Source organism: Sturnira hondurensis, unplaced genomic scaffold (assembly GCF_014824575.4).
Source record: "Sturnira hondurensis isolate 20B ecotype Veracruz unplaced genomic scaffold, ASM1482457v3 Scaffold0007865, whole genome shotgun sequence".
Taxonomy (NCBI): Eukaryota; Metazoa; Chordata; class Mammalia; order Chiroptera; family Phyllostomidae; genus Sturnira; species Sturnira hondurensis.
Window position 1 is genome coordinate 14,736,499 of NW_028080496.1, and position 22,100 is coordinate 14,758,598.

Genomic DNA, 22,100 nt, shown 5'->3' on the forward strand with positions numbered 1-22,100 from the left:
AACTAACACACCTCAGCGGTGGGTCTCAAGTGAGGCTTTTCAGAGTCTGCAGGTTGGGGGGGCAGGCACCCTTTTTTAAGCCTCAAAAGTGATTCTAATTCACGGCCAGTGTCTACATCAACTGAAAGAGTGTCTCAGAGTTTTCCTAAGTACAAATCTGAGCAACAACAGTGTTCACTGGTATTTCAGGGAGGACACGATGACAATAAAATAGGGGACCAAGTCCTGTCCATGGGCCACAGGCTTCCGAAAAGGAGAGTCATACTGTAACAGGGTGCAGCCAAGAGGGGCCCCCAAATAGGGATGTGAAATGGGGTCCAGAACTCAAGGTGTTCAGGAAATATTAGGATGTCCTCACCCCTTCCCCACACAGGTGTGAGTTGGGGGAAGGGACACATGGAGCAGGAACATGCAGAGCTATTTTGTACAGCCACAGCCTTGCAGCTAACCTCTGGCATAGTCATTTAACATGACTATGTTAATGAATATGTCTATAACCTTTAACTGGTTTCACAGACATGTTAAATAGCTGTGGCCATGCTCTGAGCCAGGGGGATGGGAGTGACTTCCACCCAAGATGGAACTGGGAGGCAACTCCCCCTGGTTACAGTGTCTGAGTGAGAGTTTGGAGATGATTGGCTCCACGCCATGGGGCCACGCCTGCCCAGACTCACAGTGGCAGCCCCGTAAAGCTGAAAGGATACTGAAGTACTGGCAAGTGTAGCCGACTGTGGGAGGAGTCGGAAATGGGGCTGCAGAGGAGGACTGGCGTGGGGATTTAAACCAAGACAGGCTGCCACTGAAGGGACAGCCAAGAGTTTCTGACAAGAGTGGAGGCCCCCACAGCCATGTGAGGGAGAGACCCACGTGGCTTCGGCAGAGTGGAGACCCCCTACCCCCCACAGCTTTGGTGGAGAGAGGACCACGTGGCTGCCAGGAACCACAATCTGTGTCCCTTCCTGAGACACAGTACCCCAAATTAGGGCAGCGGGAGAAGGAAGGACCGTGAGCGTCTGTGGGTATCCTAAAGGACCTTGATATTTTAATGAGGTCACTACTCTAAGTCTGTATCGTTTTAAATAAACCTTTCCTTTCCTTTTCACAAATCTCTGGCATTGAGAGATGTCTTTCCTCTGGCAGTAGACAAGCAAACCTAGTGGGGGGTCCTCTCGGTAATAGTATATCATACGCCCCTTGGTCCCTCTGTTTGGTAACAATGCAGGAAAAATTTCAGAAACTATTATTTGTACTTGATCTTATAATAATGACTATTTATGAAACAAAATAAATGAGCACAAAACATAAATAGACTCAGATACAGAGAAAAAACTGATGATGCTCACCAGATAGGAGTGAGTTTACAGGATGAGTGAAAAGGGGAAGGGATTAAGATGCACGATTCGCCCATAAACAGTCCCAGGGATGTAAAGTGCTGCACAGTCAATGATGCTGTAATAACCCTGTATGGTGTCAGACGGGGACTGGACATATCAGCGTGATCACTTTATCAGTTATATAAATGTCTAATCACTACCTTGTACACCTGAAGCTAATATATCATTATATGTCAACTACAACTGAAAAGATTTTGTAATTTTTTTAATAATAAGAAATAATTTTTAAAAATTACTATTTGCCTCGGCCAGGTGGCCAGGTTCGTTGGAGCATAGCCCCATACACCAAAAGTCTGTGGGTTCGAATCCCAGTCAGGGCACACGCCTAGGCTACCAGTTTGATCCTCAGTTAAGGTACATATGGGGGGAAACCGATCAGTTTGTTTTTTCTCCCCTGTCTCTCTCTCACCCCCCCACCCACCTTTCCCTACTTTCCCTATCCCTTTCTCTCTAAGCAAATCCTCAGGTGAGGATTTTTAAAAAATCACTACTTATGGCTAGCCAAGGCAAGGCATACTTTCAAAACATAAAAGAGGAGCCCTGACTGGTGTGTCTCAGTGAGTTGGGCGTCATCCCACAAACTCAAGGGTCAATGGTTTGATTCCCAGGCAGGTGCCCTGCCTGGGTTGCAGGCCAGGTCCCCAGCTGGGGGCTTGTGTGATGCAACCACACATTGATGTTTCTCTCCCTCTCTTTCTCCCTCCCTTTCCTTCTCTCTAAATATAAATAAAATCTTTTTTTAAAGAAGAAAACTTAAAAGAAAAAATATGAACTGATGTTCCTATAAGTTGGAGAGGAGACAGCAGAGGAAGGACACTCCAGGGAGAAGGTTTTGCATAAAAGGCCATCCGTACACACAGCATGATAAAACCCCAGCAGCGGTACCATGAACTATGTTGAGATAACCACCAACAAACCGAAACAAAACTCCGAAGAGTTATTTTCAGACACTCCTATTCCTATAGCACATTCCAGAAAGTCTATAAAACGTGATTGATACATGTCGTCACCAATGAAAAAGGCGAGTGAAAGGCCCTTACCTTTTCTAGCAGGCAGGTCTCCAGTCGGGGCCAGTTCCGCCCCGGTGTGTACAATTTCCCCGTCTTTAACCATCTCATTCCACAGTCCACAGAGCCCATCTCTCGTGAAGGCGAGCTGGCAATGACAAGGAAGACACACTTAGGGAGTGTGACCACACTCACAGTGACATGCTCAAATAGTGGCATGGAGAACATCTCCTTTCCTCTTCAACACTTGACTAAAAAATGATCAAGAAAAGCAGTTAAATGAAAAAGGCACACAGTACATAACCGTGTATATACTATGCTAGTTTTTGTGTAAGGTACAAGAGAACAAGACACACAAAGCCCGTGCCGTGGGAAGATAAACCAGAAACAAATAACAATGACTGCCTATGGGGCACCAGAAGGGCACACGAGTAGAAGGCGACAAAGAACGAAAACAAGATTGTGAGTGTGACTCCTTTGTTTTTACTTCTAACACAAGAAATGATTACCATTTTCAAAAGTTAAAATTAAACCATAAAAAAGCAAAACCTACAACTGGTAACAAGTAAATAAACCTGCGTTTATTAAAAAGGAAAGTATTTCGCCCCAACCAGTGTGGCTCAGTTGGCTGAGCAGCATCCCGCAAAGTGAAAGGTCACAGGTTCAATTCCCAGTCAGGGCACATGCCTGGGGTTGCAGGTTTGGTCTTCTGTCAGGGCATGTGCAAGAGGCAACCGGTCGAAGTTTATCTCTCACATCAATGTTTCTCTCCCTCCATTTCTCCCTCCCTTCCCCCTCTCTAAAAATAAATAAAATCTTTAAAAAAGAAAGTATTTCAAGAGTCGTTTGAACTATACATCTTTAGTCAGATAAAACCCAAGGGAAAAAAACTTAAACTGTACACATTGGTCTTACTGATAATCAAGTATTGACATTAATTTCTTTCATATTTTGTGTATACTGATACAGCAATGTAAAACTAACAAAACCTATGCTTATGCCCTGGCTGGTGTAGCTCAGTGGATTGAGCGCAGGCCTGCGAACCACACGATCGCAGTTTGATTCCCAGTCAGGGCACAAGCCTGGGTTGCAGGCCAGTTCCCAGCAGGGGACTCACAAGAGGCAACCATACATTGATGTTTCTCTCCTTCTCTTCTTCCCTTCCCCTCTAAAAATAAATAAATAAAATCTTCGAAAAAAAAAACCCTATGCTTATGATAAACTGTTACTAGAAACTGAGGTTTTAAGTGAAAAAAGAGATCAAATCAAAGACCTTTTTAAGAACAACTTGAACTGAAAATCTCAGTACGATTGGTATTTGACTCTCTCTGCCAACCCTGTCTTTGGAAGGGACCTAGGGCACAGGTGGCAAACACAAGGCCCGCGGGCCAACCCTTGTTTTATCTGGCCCGGCACCTTCTTTCTACCCAGCAGCAGCGCCGAGCTCTCGCTTAACTGTTAAGGAGTAGTCACAGTTATACAGTCCTAAAGTTACATTGGCCCTTTGAGGCAACCGTGAGGCTGATGTGGCCCCCCACCGGTGACAATGCATTTGACACCCCTGCCCTGGAACCAACGGCACTTTAACGGGTATCCAGTTCGGTATCCAACTCAGTTTTCATAGTAGCCACCGGTCTGTTCACACCACTAACAGCGTAACTGCCATGTACGTACTCGGGACGAAAGCATAGGACTCTTGGCAAAAGTATCAACTGTCAGGGAGAGAAGTCAGCTCCTTCCTAAGCAGTGAGCTGCGCTCCAGCCAGGTGGCCGTGCTGGCTAGAGCATTACCCCCGGACGCCAAGGCCGCTGATTCGATCTCTGGTCAGGGCACATACAAGAACAAACCGGTGAATGCATAGCTGGGTGGAGGCACAAATCAGTGTTTCTCTCTTTCTCCCTCACCCTCTCTCTTAAAAAAAAAAATCAATCAATCAAATACCTTTTAATTTTTTTAACATTTTACTTATTTATTTTTTTAGAGAGAGGGGAAGGGAAAGAGAAAGAGAGGGAGAGAAACAGAAATATGTGGTTGCCTCTCATGTGTCCCCTCTAGAGACCTGGCCCAAAACCCAGGCTTGTGTCCTGACTAAGAATTGAACCAGCAACCCTTTGGTTCGCAGGCTGGCAGTCAATTCACTGACCCACACCAGCCAGGGCAACCTTTTAATTTTTTTAAAAAATGAGGGGACTTCCGGCCAAGATGGAGGCATAGGTGGAAACACTGTGCCCCCTCCCACAACTAAATTTAAAGACAGCAAAGTTTTAGTAACAGAAACGCAGCCAGAACAGTGAAAATTGAACTGTACGGAAGTCCGACAACAACGAACCATTCAGCCAGACGGGTAAGAGGGGCGGAGTTACTGGCAGAGCGGGGTCCGACTGTAAAGATCCTTTGGTCCCACTGACCCAGGAGTGGAGGTGGAGGCGGTTGGTGGATCCCAGGCCTGGGGTGGCAACAGACGGACCCAGTGAGGGTGCAGGGCAGCTGGCTGACTGCGGTCACACATTTGCGCACAGATAAACCAAGCAAAGGAGTGAACAGTGAGACAGACCACTAAGGCCAGTAACGGGAATTAGAGCCTGAAAGCACTAACTGGAAAGATTTTCTCGGGGTTGAGGGGCCAAGAGAGGCTCTCAGGCTCACAGAGAGTTCGTTGGAGAGACCCACGGGGTCCTGGAGAGTACACAGGCCCATACACCCAGGAACCAGCACCAGAGGGGACCAATTTGCTTGTGGGAAGCAGCAGAGGGGACAGAAATCTGAGAGAGAGCTGAGCGGAGCAAAGTGCCATTTTTTCCCCCTCTCTGACCCCGCCCCCACATACAGTGTCACAACCCAGCAACTCAGTTGCCCCGCCCTGGTGAACACATAAGGCTCCGCCCCTCATACATAACAAGTACAAAGGGACCAAACATTATGACTCAAGAACAGCTCAAAGCCCCAGAGCCTATAATTCTAAGCAACCAAGAAATAGCCAACCTTTCAGATGCACAGTTCAAAATACTGGTGATCAGGATGCTCACAGAATTGGTTGATTTTAGTCACAAATTAGAGAAACATATGGAGGCTAAACTGATTGAAATGAAGGGAAATGCACAGGAAACCATACTGATGAAAAGGAAACTAGGACTCAAATCAAGGGAGTCCCAGCACCAGAGGGAAGAAAGAAACAACCAAACAGAAAAGAAGGAAAAAACAAGAATTCAAAAAATTGAGGAGAGGCTTAGGAACCTCCAGGACATCTTTAAACGTTCCAACATCCGAATCATAGGGGTACCAGAAGGGGAAGAGGAACAGCCACGACTGGAAAACGTATTTGAACAAATAATAAAGGAGAACTTCCCCAGTCTGGCAAAGAAAATAGACTTCCGGGAAATCCAGGAAGCTCAGAGAGTCCCAAAGAAGTTGGACCAAGAAGGAACACACCAAGGCACATCATAATTACATTAGCCAAGATGAAAATGAAGGAAAGAATCCTAGAAGCAGCAAGAGATAAGGGGACAGTCACCTACAAAGGTGTTCCCATCAGACTGTCAACTGATTTCTCAAAAGAGACCTTACAGGCAAGAAGGGGCTGGAAAGAAGTATTCCAAGTCATGAAATCCAAAGACCTACATCCAAGATTGCTCTATCCAGCAAAGTTTTCATTTAGAATGGAAGGGCAGATAAAGTGCTTCTCAGATAAGGTCAAATTCGAGGAGTTCATCATCACCAAGCCCTTATTATATGAAATGTTAAAGGGACTTATCTAAGAAAAAGAAGATAAAAAATATGAACAGTGAATGGACAGCAAACTCACAGTTATTAACAACCACACCTAAAACAGAAGCAAACTAAGAGGACAGCTAGATCGGGAGCAGAAACATAGAAATGGAGATCACATGGAGGGTTAGCAACAGGGGAGTGGGAGGAGGAGAAGGGGGGAGAAGGTGCAGAGAATAAGTAGCATAGATGGTAGGTAGAAAATAGACAGGGGGAGGGCAGGAATACTATGGGAAATACAGAATCCAAAGTACTTGTGACACATGGACATGAATAAAGGGGGGGAATGGTGGGGGAGGGGTGTGCAGGGTGGAGGGGAGTGAAGGGGGGGAATGGGACAACTGTAATGGCATAATCAATAAAATATATTTAAAAAAATATAAATAAATAAAAATACAAATAAAAACTGAGCTACAGCCCTGGCTGGTGTAGCTCAGTGGATTGAGCACAGGCCTGTGAAGCAGAGGGTTGCCAGTTTGATTCCTAGTCAGGGCACATGCCTAGGTTGCAGGCCGGGTCCCCAGTGGGGGACACATGAGAGGTAACCACGCATTGATGTTTCTCTCCCACTCTTTCTCCTTCCTGTCCCCTCTCTCTAAAAATAAATAAATAAAATATTTTTTAAAATTTTGAGCTACAAATGTTCAGAGCCCCTGAGGTTTCAATAAGGAATTGGCAAGGTCTGGCTACTCCACTCATAAGATGAGGCTGGCCGAGACCTGATGCTGGGGTTCAGTCCGGTCCCCACAGGGCCACACCAGGCTGGAAGCAACAGCAGACATACTGCACAGCCTGTGGGCACCATGCTCTAACGGCTCATGCTGTCTTGGGGTGCTCCAGAGATCAAATGATCATGTCCTAAGGCAAAATGTTACCACTGGCAGTTAGCTAATTATTAAAAGGAAAAGGGAGCAATGGAGATTAGCCATTGAGCCTAATACACTGGAGAGCAGGAGCCTGTTTGCCCCTGCAGGAAGCTACAGTTTCACACTCCAGGGGGTCACAGCATTGCTCTGACAAGGGGATTAACCTCCCCTACCTGGTACCAGGGTGTTGAAGCGGGGTGCCAGGCCTGTCGGTCTAACCAGGGGGTGGACCTATCAAAAGCCCACAAAAACATGGGGAGTTGACTGATTGCTTCCATGCACGCATGCGCTCTCTCGCCCCAGGCCCGCCACCCGGGGACAGACTTGCCCCATGCACTTGCGTGTTCTCTCTTGCCCGGAGCACCAGACCATGCAGGTGTAGCAGCTACCAGGACCCACGCAGACGGCATGGGCTCCGAAAGACTGAGCTTTAACGTGAAGCAGAAACTCTGGACTCTCTATTTTGCTTCAGCCTTGGTAAAGACACGGCTGGACTTTTTCCACGGCGGGAAAGAGGGAGATGGGACATCGGGAACCCAGGGGACAGAGTCTATTTCCACTTTGTCACACTGCCACCTCCTGTGCGTGGGTCCTTGGAACGCTTTCCTCGTGATCCCATGGAAGAGCCTTATTCCTCCCCACAACACAAACGTGGTGTTCACGCAATGGATGGAGGCAGGGGAAGAAACCAGAAAGAAAGTAAGTTAGGGGACCTTTGCCAAGAGCACCCCCACTGATAAAGGATAAGAGCCTAACCCAAGACATGGGCAGTAGAGTACTTAACACATTTCAAATCAAACAGGACAGACATGAAAGGTGAAAACGAGGCTGTAAGCCATGGAAATGACAGAGAAATGGCTCAGTTTTAACCATCGAGATCTGCACTATGGGGCATAAACACTGGTCTCTACACACACGTAATAAGTAAACACAAATCCAGGCTGCAACAGAGTGCTCAGGGCTAGAGAGTCACGGCCACGGCTACAGGAGATGCCCACCGCAGACAGGCAATGACCTGAGCCCCACAGCACTGAGATGACCCCAGGGTGGCTGGGCGCTGGGCACCAATGTTTTGATGAGCAGCCCTGGTTAAAAAGCACTGCTATTTGGTGCTATGAAAAAGAAGGAAAAAGCCAAAAGATGAAACATTTAAAGAATCAGCCAAGGATGAAGCTCATGTGGAAATAAGAGCTATTGCCACGGTCCACTCTATATCACTTGGGCAGCGTCAGGAGGGTAGAGGGCAGGGCAGCGATGCGGAAGACGGGGACAGGCATCTGCAGGGACACGTGCTGGAACAGCCTCCTGGGAACTGAGGACCCGAAGATGGGAATGAGCTACGGGCTGCAGTGACCACCATTCAAAATACAAGGTTTGGGCACTGGACAGGATTGGAGGAAGGAGGAAGGTTACCAAGGCAACAAAGCAAACGTCCTGGAAGAGGGCACTATAATAACAGCCTGCACAGGGAATGAGAATCACTTCAGCTTGTCAACTTCAGAGTATCTATCTACGCAGCCCTGACCCATGTGGCTCAGTTGGTTGGGCGCCCTCCTGCAAAGCGAGGGGTCACACGCTCAATTCCCGGTCAGGGCACAGGCCTGGGTTGTGGGCTCGGTCCCTGGTCAGTGGCATATAAGAAGCAACCGATCAATGTTTCTCTCTTACACTGATGTTTCCTTCCCTCTCTTTCTCCCCTTCCCCTCTCTAAAAATAAATATATATTTTTTAAAAAGAGTGTTTATACAATAGTCTATACTTAGTCTTCATTTGTAGTTAATTTATACAAAACTTCCCAATGGGTGGTAACAGAAGTTTTACATTTTCTTTACCCTTTTTTCATACAGAATCCAGATACTTATCATTGGCACGATTCCATCTTGCTCATTCTTACCTCACATTGGTCTCTATAAGGGCAAAGCAGGTAAAGGCAAAGTCCTGAAAAGAAGCCAGCAGGCTGGTTGGGGAGTCCCAATAGGCCCAGGTTTGAGGCAGAATGAACAGAGGTTCAAGGGCACGTCCCAGACCACCCGACACCAAGGCAGTGGGGGCGGGACTGGGGAAGAGGCCTGACTCACACGCTCGTTCTTTCTCACCAAAGCCACCCTGCGCACCCACAGGTACAGGGAGGAGGCCTGGGGGGCTGCCAGGTCCCCCGCATGGGTGCTGCCCACACCTGAACACCAGAAATGATTGGGCAAGGTAACCCTTAAGATCCTTAATAAAATGCCCACTAAAAACAAACAAATAAAATGACTGCTTCACAACTGTATAATTACACAGTATCACTGAAAATAGATTGGGCCAAGTCAATAAATGGAATCTGATCAACATACAGATGATGTGTATTTTTCCTATCTTTCAAATAGGAAATGTGTATTTTTCCTATCTTTCAAATATTCCTGAAATGTCGTCTGTTCAAATATTTGCGGATGACTAAAACAAAGGTTATCTGCTTTTTTTTTAGCCTTGAGGAAAATACCCTGTACCTACTGCACACAGGACAACACAGCAATCCCCAGAAATCTGAAGAATGAATTTCAAGAGCAACTGGGAAGCTCAGGCAGAAACACGAAGTGCATCTGTCCACAGACGGAGAAGCAGCGAGGAAGAGCAAGTCCGGGACTCTAGAGAGGAGGAGACTCAAGACCAAAGAGACCAAGGCTGCGTCCAGGACAGGGGCCCAGAGCTGATCAGCACGACCATCATCGCAGCTGCTGAAGACAGGCTGCGGCCACCGTCCCCAGGCCGTGGTGGGGGGTGGGATGAGGTGCTCTGAGGGGCACCTCAGAGAGCGACCTGTACAGGTAAAGTGGAAGCAAGGAGACGCCGCCCCCCCCCCCCCCACCACACCACCGCCAACGTCAAGGGAAGGCGCTCAGTTTTGCATCATCTCAGCTCCTGGCAGCTCCACAGTGACCTGGCATTGCTCGTGCTGCCAATTCGGTAGTCCTCTCCGGAGGAGCATGCTGTTACCTGGAGCCTCAAATGATCACAGGTTTTTACATACAATGTGGAATTCCAAAATAGTAACAGGTAAGGCAAGACAGGGAGATTGAAAAAATGAAGAAAAGAGCAGACAATAGAAACAGATCAAGAGTGAACCCCCAAACCAGAAACACAGACACAGACTTGGTCCTGAAAAGGAGAACCCCAGCAGATGCCAGCCCAGAGCACAGACTGAAAGAGGAAAGGGGAACACAGAATAGAGAGCCCTGGCCATGGAGCTTGGCCAGTTGGGAGCGTCATCCCAATAAACCAATGTTGTGGGTTCGAAACCCGGTCAGGGCACATGCAAGAATCAACCAACAAATGCATCGGTAAGTGGGACAAAAAACTGTGTCTGTCTGTCTCACATCCACAAGAGAAATAAAAATAAATTAAAGTAATTTTTTCCAAAAATAAAACAAGACAGGAAGCCCAGGAACCCCATGACTCAGCCTATTACTACAGGGGTCAGCAAACCACAGTCCGACCCACAGGCCAAATCTGGCCCGCCACCTGATTTTACATGACTCACACACAGACTGAGAACGCCCTTCACATTTCTCAGTGGTTAAAAAGCAATCAAGAGAAGGAAAATATTGCATGGCACCTGAAAGTGACAATGTGCAAACTTCAATGCCCATAAAGTTTTATTGTTTAGGTATTGTCTGTGGACTGACCACAGAGGTCAGCTGGTTGTCAACAAGAACATGCGGCTCACAGACACATTTACTACCCGGCCCTTTCCAGAAAAAGTCTGCTGACTCCGTGACACTGCACTGGCCCCCACTCGGCCGCTGAGACAGCAGGTGCTCAGCGGGCACATTCATCAGGCACAGGGGGGGCTCTTCCACCAGGTTTGCAAGAAGAAACCACAGAATGGTCCGTGGAAGGAAGCAAAAGGCGGGAATTAAAATAGCCAGTTCCCTTATCTCTCCCTACCAAATGGTGAGTGTTCGCCCCATGGGGAGCTAGCTCCTGCTGTCCCTCCCCCTTCCAGGCAGTGTCCTTTGCTCTGGGGTAGGGAGCTGGGAAGCCATAACCCATGTCCTGTCGTGTGACATACCACCGAGACTAAACGGAGGGGCAGGCCACCAGCTGGCTGGGGTGTCAAGCCCGAGGGAGGAGGACAGGCAGTCAAGCACAGACGCTGTGCAAGGTTTGATATGCACAAGCAACTAAAAGATCAGACTGAAATTTCAACAGAGAAGTGGAAACTATAAAACAATATACAATGTGGTAGTTAAACTGTCAAAACACTTAACACATTTAAAACAGATGCATTTTTCGCCCCAGCTGGTGTGGCTCAGTGGATTGAGCTTGGGCTGCAAACCAAAGGGTCGAAGGTTCAATTCCCCATAGAGGCACATGCCTGGGTTGCAGGCCAGGGCCCCAGTAGGGTGGGGGCACACCAGAAGCAACCACACATTGATGTTTCGCCCTTTCTCCCACCAATCCCCATGTCTAAAAACAGAAATATCAGTGCGACAAGGTGGCCAAGTGGTTAAGGCGATGGACTGCTAAAAACAGAAATATCAAATCTCTTTAAAAATGTTTACAATAGATGCATTTCCTAAATACATCTCAATTAAATTCTTTTAACAATAACATGGAAAATCTAGACCCCCAAAGACCTAAAATTTCAGAATCTAATGAATGAGATTAAAAGCAGATTAGTAAAGCCTGAGCTTCTACCTCTGAAAGATTACCTTCCTTAGGAGAAAGCCAGACAGAATACATCAAAACTGCTGTTTTCAAACCCTGAACAACAGGCAGCCCAGAACTGTGAACAGGGCAACAAGGAAGTAATGCCCACAACCGCCCGAGCTTACTGCCCAGAAGCGGCCTCCAGGCTGCTGCTCGGGAAAGGGGAGCCAATCGATCCCAGAGGTCTTGCTGCGCTGAGGACACAGATCAGCTATAGGTAGGTCAAAATAACAAGAACACAGGAGAGGAGGGAGCTGCAGAGAGAGGGTGATCCCTGGGGGTGGGCAGAGGGGACCCAGGATGAGAAAACCTCCGAGCCAGAAGCATCAGAAAGGAGGAGGCAGAATCCCCAGCATCACAGTCTGGGAAACCCTGGTGTCTCCACCAACCAGCACAGGAAGACCTCCCCACACAACAGCCTAAGGAATGGCCTTCACGGGGAGATACATTAGCCCAAGACTAATAAAGCCCATGCTAGATTGGCCCAAACAAACGTGATGATCAGGCTTGGAAGAGGTCAGATTAACCAGCACTTTCCACCACAGGTGGCGAACACCAGGTCCAAGGGCCAAATCTGGCCCTCCACCTTGTTTCTACCCAGCGGCAGCGCTGAGCTCTCACTTAACTGTTAAGGAGTAGTTACATTCATACAGCCCTAAAATGACATTCAGCCTTTGAAGGCAACCGAAAGGCTGGTAAAAATGAGTCTGACACTCCCGCTTTACACACGTGCCAGGGAAAACTAAAGGTCTTTAAAGAAATAAAACAAGTCCTGGCTGGTATAGCTCAGTGGACAAGCGCGGGCCTGCAAACCACATGATCACGGTTCAATTCCCAGTCAGGGCACATGCCTGGGTTGCAGGCCAGTTCCCAGCAGGGGACTCACGAGAGGCAACCATACACTGATATTTCTCTTTGTGCACTCAAAGGCCCATGGAAACAGTATCTTCCGAGTTCTCACCCATTGATAAGTGTGTGTCTCTTTTACTGGGAAAGTCAGTTTTGCTAGAACATAAAAACATGGGTTCACATTTTCTTTTCTTGGGTGCCTGAAATATGTTACTCAATTTTCTTCTGCATAAAGCCTTGTTGTCAAAATTTAATGGTAAACTCTTTATCTTTCTCTTGAAACTATTAGTCTTTTCCAAGAAGCAGAGCTAAAAGCTACTTGTTTAAAACAAAAAAAAGGGAAAAATAGCAATGGCTGGTGTAGCTCAATGGATTGAGCATGGGCCTAGGAATCAAAGGGTCGCCAGTTCAATTCCCGGTCCGGGCACATGCCCGGGTTGTGTGCCAGGTCCCCAGTAGGGGGCATGTGAAAGGCAACCACACATTGATGTTTATCTCCCTCTTTTTCCCACTGTTGCCCTCTCTCCAAAATCAGTAAATAAAATCTTAAAAAATAAAATAATAAAGAAATTTTTAAGAAGACTAACAAAATGCCTGGCTGGTGTAACTCAGTGGATTGAGCACAGGCCTGGGAACCACACAATCGCAGTTCAATTCCCAGTCAGGGCACACGCCTGGGTTGCAAGCCAGTTCCCAGCGGGGAGCACATGAGAGGCAACCATACATTGATATTTCTCTCCCTCTCTCCTTCCCTTCTCCTCTAAAGATAAATAAGTAAAATCTTTAAAAAAAAAAGATTAACAAAATGGATAAACCCCTAACAAGGGTGACCCAAAATATAAACACATAACCAAAACATGAATAGAAAACACATAAAAGTAATCATAAGACATCATGAACCCATATTAAGCTACTTATATTTATAAAGCCTTCTGTTTCCACATTTCATCTATGAACTGTAAAACCTGAAAACGGAATGGACCAAAATGTTCATCTTTCTGTTTTTTAATCTACCGATATTTCTAAGCATAAAGTGGCAAGGTACAAACTTAATTCTAAGTTTAATTTTATTTTTTTTAATTTTATTTATTTACTTCTAGAAAGAAGGGAAGGGAGGGAGGAAGAGAGGGAGAGAAATAGCAACATGTGGTTGCCTCTCACACACCCCATACTGCAACCCAGACACGTGCCCTGACTGGGAATAGAACTGGTGACCCTTTGCTTTGCAGGCCCACATTCAGTCCACTGAACTATGCCAGCCAGGGCCAAAGCAAAATTTTAAAAGCTAACATTTATGCTTAATCATTTCAAACTGATAGTTATAAGAACAGACAAATAAAGGGTCCAAGTTGAATTATTGTTACACTCAACAATTTTGATGGACGGCAAGGGCATTTTGCCGAGTAAACAAAGCCAGACTCAAAAGGTCACATACCATAAGACATTCTCGAAATGACAAGACTATAGAGATGGGGATCAGACTCTCGGCTGCCAGGGACGGAACGTGGTGGGGGAAGGAGAGCGTAGCGGGAAGGAGATCCCTGTGGGGAAGGAACAGCCTGGCTCTCCACTGTGGGGGTGCTTTCAGTGAAGAAATGACACAGAAGAGCAGCAGCTGTACCCACGGCAACTTCCTGGCATTCACGCTGTGGCCAGTGTTACCTAACTGTATCTACTGGACAAGTCTGGCTGAACAGTATGCAGTGACCTGTCTGTCTACTTTCTGTGCAACTTCTCATGAGTCTATTATTATTTCAAAATAAAAAGTTTTTAAAAATTGCTTCACAGGTATCTAATTTCATGTTCCACTTCAAAGGAGCCCAAAATAGACACTGTAGGAAATTCATCTGAGCACAGCTTATCCAAGAAAGAACCGGATAAGGCCATTCTTGGACCCTGAGCCTTACATCAAGACTAGTAAAGAAATACACATGTATGTTTTAAGACTCAAGAGCTTTTAAGGTTTCCTGTGCTATTTTTTGTAATAGTTCTTTTGCTTCATTGACTTTTTGGTTTACTGAGCAACTTACCTACCGCAACAGACAGGACTTCTACTGTAAACGTGCAGTGATGGGAGTGAAGACAGCTAACACTTCTTCACTTCTTATTTCATGGTCTCTTCACAAGTTACACGGGAAAACATCACAATTCCAGAGCCTCTCCACAACAATCAGAACATAGAGTTGAAACAATAAAGAACAGCCCTGACTGGTGTACCTCAGTGGATATAGTGAGGCCTGCGAACCAAAGGGTTGCCAGCTCGATTCCCGGTCAGGGTACATGGCTGGGTTGCAGGCCAGGTCCCCCAGTAAGGAGCCTGCGAGAGGCAACCACACATTAATGTTTCTCTCCCTCTCTTTTCCTCCTCTTCCCCTCTGTCTAAAAATAAATAAATAAAATCTTTTAAAAAATTTTTTAAAAAGAATAAAGAACACACATGTAAAAACCAGAAATAACCCTGCCTGCGAACAGGCGCTCCAATAGAGGTAGCTGGCAGCAAGGTGAGAGGCCTGACACATCTAAACATCTCCAATCAAGAAAGTCTAGAACCGCCATAGCTGGTGTGGCTCAGTGGATTGCGCACGAGCCTCCGAATGAAAGAGTCACCGGTTCAATTCCCAGTCAGGACACATGCCTGGGTTGCAAACCAAGTGCCCAGTGGGGCGTGCATGAGAAACAACCACACATTGATGTTTCTCTTCCTCCCTTTCTCCTTCCCTTCTCTCTAAAAATAAATAAATAAAATCTTAAGAAAATAAAAAAGTCTAGAATCAGTATCTATGTTCATCATAATACACATGCATTAAAAGTTTTCATGGTCTCCATAAACTTTTACTTTTCAAAGCCCCTAACAACTTCTAGGGCATTTCAAAAAGAAATGGCCATAAAAAAATAGATTTGCTAAATCCTACAGCTAAGAAACAGGTTTCTGCCCCACATATTTGTCATTAACCGGGTGTCAATTCTATTGCCAATACAAAGCCCTGCCTAAGAGATGGGACACACCCCACTGCAGGCAGGAGAGACACCAGGGTACAATCCGCCAGGACCCGGCTGGCACCCTCAGTACCCGTCTGTCAGAAGGACTCTAGAGAGTGAGCTATGTCTAGTAATTCCTTGGGGTAAAACAATGAAATTCATTCCTCACATTTAATAGGCAAAGCTGGAGGAACTGTATAAAGCCAGCAATCCCAACACCTGGGTCTCTTCACTTACCCCTAGAAGGAATTTGGGACACTTCTGAATAATATTAAAAACTTCTAAGAAGGGCCAAGCACTAGGCATCACACTGGATAAATCAAAAGGAAAATGGTGAGCACTCTGAAAGTCTAAGTGATACTTCTTACGTATATCTGCCTCACACTCATCACGGGCACTCAGCTCAGCATTAAACAGGTTTTCAATCATGATGCTAAAACTTGTAGTTAGCAGTTATTTGATTATGATTACTAGAAAAAAAACTTCATTAGGTAAAGTTGTTTACTTCAAAAACTTTCCCAAAATACATAAACAGTAATATAAAGATAATTCTGAAAATCAGTTTGCCTGAATCTCAAGATTTCAGAAATAAGAAATTATCTCTCACCTCCCCTGCTCTGGTTAAAAATAACATGACAAAGAAACAGACAGGAACTACTGAATAAAAGACAGTAACCAGCCCTGGCTGGTGTAGCTCAGTGGATTGAGCACAAGCCTGCGAACCAGAGGATCATGATTCGATTCCCAGTCAGAGCACATGCCTGGGTTGCAGGCCAATTCCCTGCAGGCCATTTCCCAGCAGGGGAAGCACAAAAGGCAACCATACATTGATGTTTTTCTCCCTTTCTCCTTCCCCTCTAAAGATAAATAAATAAATAAAATCTTCCAAAAAAGACAATAACCAAAGAGTCACTACTATGCCAATTCTCAACTCAATTCTTTGTGCCTTTTTACCTCATTTTTTAAAAGCTTTTATTTATTTATTTTTAAACAGAAAGTAAGGGAGGGAGAATGAGAGGGAGAGAAACATCAACGTGAGGTTGCCTCTCTTTTGCACCCCCTACTGGGGACCTGACTTGCAACCCAGGCATGTGCCCTGACTGGGAATCAAACTTGTGACCCTTTGCTTTGCAAGCCTACACTCAATCCACTGAGCTATAGCAGCCAGGGACTTTGTGCTTTTTTAACCTAACATTACACCACTAATAAGAATCCCACTGTCCACGACATAGCTCTAACACTTGGCTCTCATATTTCTCAGGACTCAAAACTCTGAAAAATAAAAGAGGGGCAATTTTCCTTCACTACAAGTATCTGTGGCTTTTGATAAACCATCATGCAGTACATAAGATTGCATTTTAAAAAGTGGATTACTTGAGCCCTGGTTCGTGTTGCTTAGTGGACTGAGCATGAGCCTGTGAACTAAAGGGTTGTTGGTTCAATTCCCAGTCAGGGTACATGCTTGGGTTGTGAGCCAGGTCCCCAGTAGGGGACACCCGAGAGACAACCACACACTGATGTTTCTCTCCCTCTCTATATAAACAAATAAATAACCTTTAAATTTTTAGAAAAATAAAAAGTAGATTACTTGAGAAATACTGAAATTATTTCACCTCGGAGAAGAAAAAAAATACATATACTACAAAGTATTCCAGACATTTCTTTCTTTGTATTATGAAGTTACAAAAGCAGTTTTTCCCAATCATTTGCAAGACAAAAACAACCCTGGGTGAAGAACAGTCCATGGAAATATTACCGCTATTGTTTATCCCATGATTTCTACATAAGCTTTCAATTACCTTATTAAATCAAAACATTAGCGAGTTTAAGGGCAACATTTGTTTCCACATGTTCTTTTTTAATTAAATTTATTAGGGTGACCTAGGTTAATAGGATTTATGTGGGTTTCAAGTGCACAACTCTATGACACATCATGTGTCTATTGCATTGTGTGCTGTTTCCACGTTTTACACGCTAAAATGCAAACACTACTCCAAATAAAAAATCACAACAACCAAGCAAACAGCTCAACTCAACTCCTGTCCCTCCAGAAGCACAAGCAGAGGATACCATAAAATGAGTTAAGTCTCTTCAAAACATAATTGTGGCATGTCAGTTCTCCGCCACATAATTAACTGAACATCTTACACTGGTACCATACAGTTACCAAGATATAGTTAAGTATGATACAGACCTCTTAAAAATAATAACACAAAATTTTGTATAACTAGATCTCAAGCTTCTTTCCCTTATAAATAACTGTAATAAAATGTAGCCACACACTCAGTGAAAACAGCAATGAAAACCAACACAACATCCCTGGATGGTGTGGCTCTGCATTGAGTGCAGGCCTGAGAACCAAAGCGTTGCCAGTTTGATTCCCAATCAGGGCACATGCCTGGGTTGCGGGCCAGGTCCCCAGTAGGGGGTGCGCAAGAGGCAACAACACACTGATGTCTCACTCCTCCTCTTTCTCCCTCCTTTCCCCTCTCTCTAAAAATAAATTTTAAAACACCTTTATAAAAACCTGACAATAAATAGTATGTTCTAAATTACAGAAAATAAGCCTGTTTCTCCAATATAGCAAGATCCGATCTGCATTGCCCTTCATACCCTAAAGAAAACCTTCACCAGAATCTAAATATGGAGGCAGAAACACACCAAGAAAAAGGCTGATCAAAGCCCCACCTGTATATCTGTTTTCAACCATTTGGAGTCCAGTCGAGCCTGGGCCGCCAAACAGAAAGACTCGGAGGGCATCTTTCCTCCACTTTCCTCCCAGCTGTCACACCTGCAGGTAAAACAAAAATGCTGAAGACTAAGGCTTGTCAGAATGTTACAAAGACCCTCCCGCCAGGTGTAATGCGGCAAAGAGAGAGAGAGAGAGAGAGAGAGCGCAGACAGGAGGGAGAAGAGTTGCGGGAGGAAAGTGAGAGGAGGCAAAAAGGAAGGAAAGATGGAGAGACAGGAGGAAGAGACTGAAAGCCTACTTCCAACCAGGTGAGAGCCACACACGGGGTTCGCCCGGCTCCTGGACTCCGTCAGCGAGACCTTGAGGATAATGGTCGGTCACAGACAGGACCACAATGTCATCCCCTTCCCTCAAACCCGAGAGGGAAACACAAACAGACGACAAGAATCCCACATTTCAACGACAAATGACAGCACCGTGCATCTGTCGCTTTACCCCAGACCAGTCGATGGAGTGTGAAACATATTAATCAAAATTCACACATGCAGGAAAAATCTAAAATAATAATCACTTAGACAGGGAAAGACAGCCCGAGACCTGCGCTGCGGACAGTCCGCGCAGGCCCAGGTCCGGCGGCCGCACCCACACCCGCTGCGCCCCAGTTGAGCCCAGCCCCAAGCCCCAGCCGGCGCTGCCCAGGCCGGCGGCCGCCCTCGCTATCCCCCTGAGACTAGGACCTGAAGCGCAGAGGCCCGGCTGCCCAGCTCCAGCGGCAGCGTGCGGACACTGCCTCCGAGCCGCCTCTGGCTCCGCCCGCGCCCGCGATCCCGGCTCCTCTCGCGGCCGGAGGGGTGTGCCCGCGCGGGAGTACCGCCCCCGCTTTTCAGCCAATCGAAGCAAAGCTCCTCCTCCGACTCAGCCAATGGAGGAAAGGATTCCATTCACCCCTCCCCCACCAGTTTTCCTGCTTCCTTCAAGCCTGCTTATTTTCCTCCTTGGAGTGCAACCCCGCGGTCAAGGCCAATCGTAGGTGCAGGGAGGCGGGATTTCCGCCCCACGCACGCACGTACGTACGCACTCACTTACTCCGATTCCGGGCTTCGCCCAGCCCTGCGGGGAATTTTTCCTCGACAGTGGGACTTGTGGAGCTTGAGGTACTGGAGGGATACGCGGCTGGGTGGGCCCTCGGAACCCGTAGAAATGAGGACCCTGCGCGTGAAGTTGCTTCGCGTCTTTAAGAGCCTTGTCTTGTCTGTCCCAGTGAATGCAACCAAAATCCTGGACAGGAAACGTAGACCACCTGGAGGCACTGAACCCGTGGTCATAAAACAAGTCTTAAGAAATATATAACATCACAGTAGATGTTTACTAAATGGTAGCCATGCAAAAAAAGAAAGAAAAAAGAAAAGAAATATATAGCAGAATTATCTTCCCTGATTATAATGAAATTAGATTACAAATCAGTAAAAAGTACCAGGACGACCTCCAAACATTGAAAGTTAGTGAACTTACTTTTACGCGGATCAAAGAAGAAATCTCAAGGGAAAATTGAACTATTTTGAATTGAACAAAAATTAAAATATAACATCAAAATTTGTGGGATTCAACTAAAGCAGTGCTTAAAATGAAGTTTATGCATTAACTACTTAGCTTGAAAGAGGAAAATCTAAAATCAAGCAAAGCTTCCATTTTAAGAAATTAAAATATAATAAGCAGCACTGATTATACACAAACTCACAAAATTGAAAAGGAATGAACATTTGTATTTGTAAAGAAAACATTAAAAGAAAATTAAGGTCATTCTTCCTGAACAAAGAAGCAGAAATTCTTAGCCAAGTTTTTGCAAATAGATTCCAACAACATATGGAAAGGTTAATAGGTCACAACTAGGTGGTATTTATCCCAAGTATTCAAGGTTGGTTTAACATTCAAAGCTAAGTATAATTAACCATGAGGTCATCTAAAAAGATAGAGGAAATGCTTTTGACAAAATCTTATTACAAAAACTCTCAGCGCACTAGGTCATCTATGAAAACTTATACACAAGCCAAAACAATCTTGAAAAAGAACAAAGAGGACTCATACTTCCTCATATGAAAACTCACTACAAAACTACAGTACAAAAAACAATGTGGTACTTTCATGAGGATGAATAGGAATTCCTGTTCAAAGCACATACACAGGTTGTGAGTTCAGTCTCTCTCTGTCTCTGTCTGTCTGTCTGTCTGTCTCTCTCTCTCTCTCTCTGTGTATATCTATGTCTGTGTGTCTCCCCACTCGCTCCTTCCTTTCCTCTCTAAAATTCAGCAAACATATCCGCAGGTGAGGATTTTTTAAAAGAAGATGAACATATAGATCAATGGAATAGAACACAGAAATACATATCCAGTCAAATGATTTTTGAAAAGGCTGTCAAGACCGTTAAATGACAGAACAATGTTTTCAGTAAATGGTACTGGAAAACTGGATATTCACATGCAAAAGAATAAAGCTGGACTGTTACTTTACACCATGCATAAAAATTCATTCAAGCCCTGGCCCAGTAACTCTGTAGGTTAGAGCACTGTCCTGATACACCAAGTTTGTAGGTTTGCTCCCTGGTCAGGGCACATACTAGAATCAACTAATGAATGCTACAATAAGTGGGACAACAAATCAATATCTCCTCCACTCTCCCTAAAATCAGTAAATGAAAAAAAATTCGTTTCTTAAGGTTTTATTTATTTACTTTTAAAGAGAGGAGGAGGGAGGGTGAAAGAAAGAGAGAAACAGCACTGTGTGATTGTTGGTTGACTCTACATTCTTGGTTGACTCTAGCACACCCCTTACTGGGGACCTGGCCTGCAACACAGGTATGTGCCCTGACTGGGAATCAAACCAGCTACCCTTTCACAGGCTGGCACTCAATCCACTGAGCCCCATCAGCTAGGGAGGTAAAGGAAAATAAATTTTTAATTAATTCAAAATGGATGAAACCTAAATGTAAGGCCCAAAGGTACAAAACTCTTAAAAAACACAGCAGGAAAACATAATACGGTTCTCCAACCTCTGGACGTAGGACCAGTACCAGTCTGGTCTTGTTAGGAACCAGACTACACATCAGGAGGTGAGATTGTATGTAATGCACTTGAATCATCCCAAAACTACCCCCCCCCCGACCCTGGTGTGGGAAAAATTGTCTTCCATGGAACTGGTCCCTGGTGCCCAAAGGATGGGGACCGCTGCTTTATAACATTGGATTAGCAATGATTTCTTAGATATGACATCAAAATCAGAGGCAACCACCCAAAAGTAGATAAATTGAATACCATAAATGTAATGCTTTGAATGGCCCCAATCTTATTTAGGTCCCTACTTTTCATCTATTTCCCCTACTTCCACCCCAAAACCTATGGAATTTACAGACCATCACCAGCAACATCTTCAATTTATTGTGCAATGTTGTACAATAAATGAAACACCTGCCATGGCTGCTGTGGCTCGGTGGATTGAGGGCTGACCTGTGAACCAGAGTGTTGCTGGTTTGATCCCAGCCAGGGCTCATGTCTGGGTTTCAGGACCTGGCCTGCAACCCACAATCCAGACATGTGTGCAAGAGACAACCACACATTGATGTTTTTCTCCCTCTTTCTCTCTCTCTTCCCCTCTCTAAAAATAAATAAAATCTTTTTAAAAAGCAAAAAACCTATTATCCTCTATAGAAAACTGGCTTTTCACTCTCTCATATCCATCCATCTTAGGGCATGAAGTGGGTCACTGCCACTTTTAGTGGGTTCCTTCTGCCTTACTTTAATTTTTAATATATTTTATTGATTATGCCATTACAGTTGTTCTAATTCCCCCCTTCATTCCCCT

At 45.3% G+C, this 22,100-nt stretch overlaps 1 protein-coding gene across 1 annotated transcript in view; it reads right to left on the minus strand.

Annotated features, from left to right (window-relative positions):
• The window catches only part of HERC2 (HECT and RLD domain containing E3 ubiquitin protein ligase 2), a 188,325-nt gene extending 169,255 nt beyond the window's left edge, over positions 1–19,070 (minus strand). The window contains exons 1-3 of the mRNA XM_037053813.1: positions 18,983–19,070; positions 18,242–18,344; positions 2,435–2,549 (exon numbers count right to left, since the gene is read on the minus strand). Coding sequence (XP_036909708.1) covers positions 2,435–2,549; positions 18,242–18,313 — 187 coding nt within the window. The 5' untranslated portion in view covers positions 18,314–18,344; positions 18,983–19,070. The remainder of the gene's footprint in view (positions 1–2,434; positions 2,550–18,241; positions 18,345–18,982) is intronic.
• Between the last annotated feature and the right edge of the window lie 3,030 nt (positions 19,071–22,100).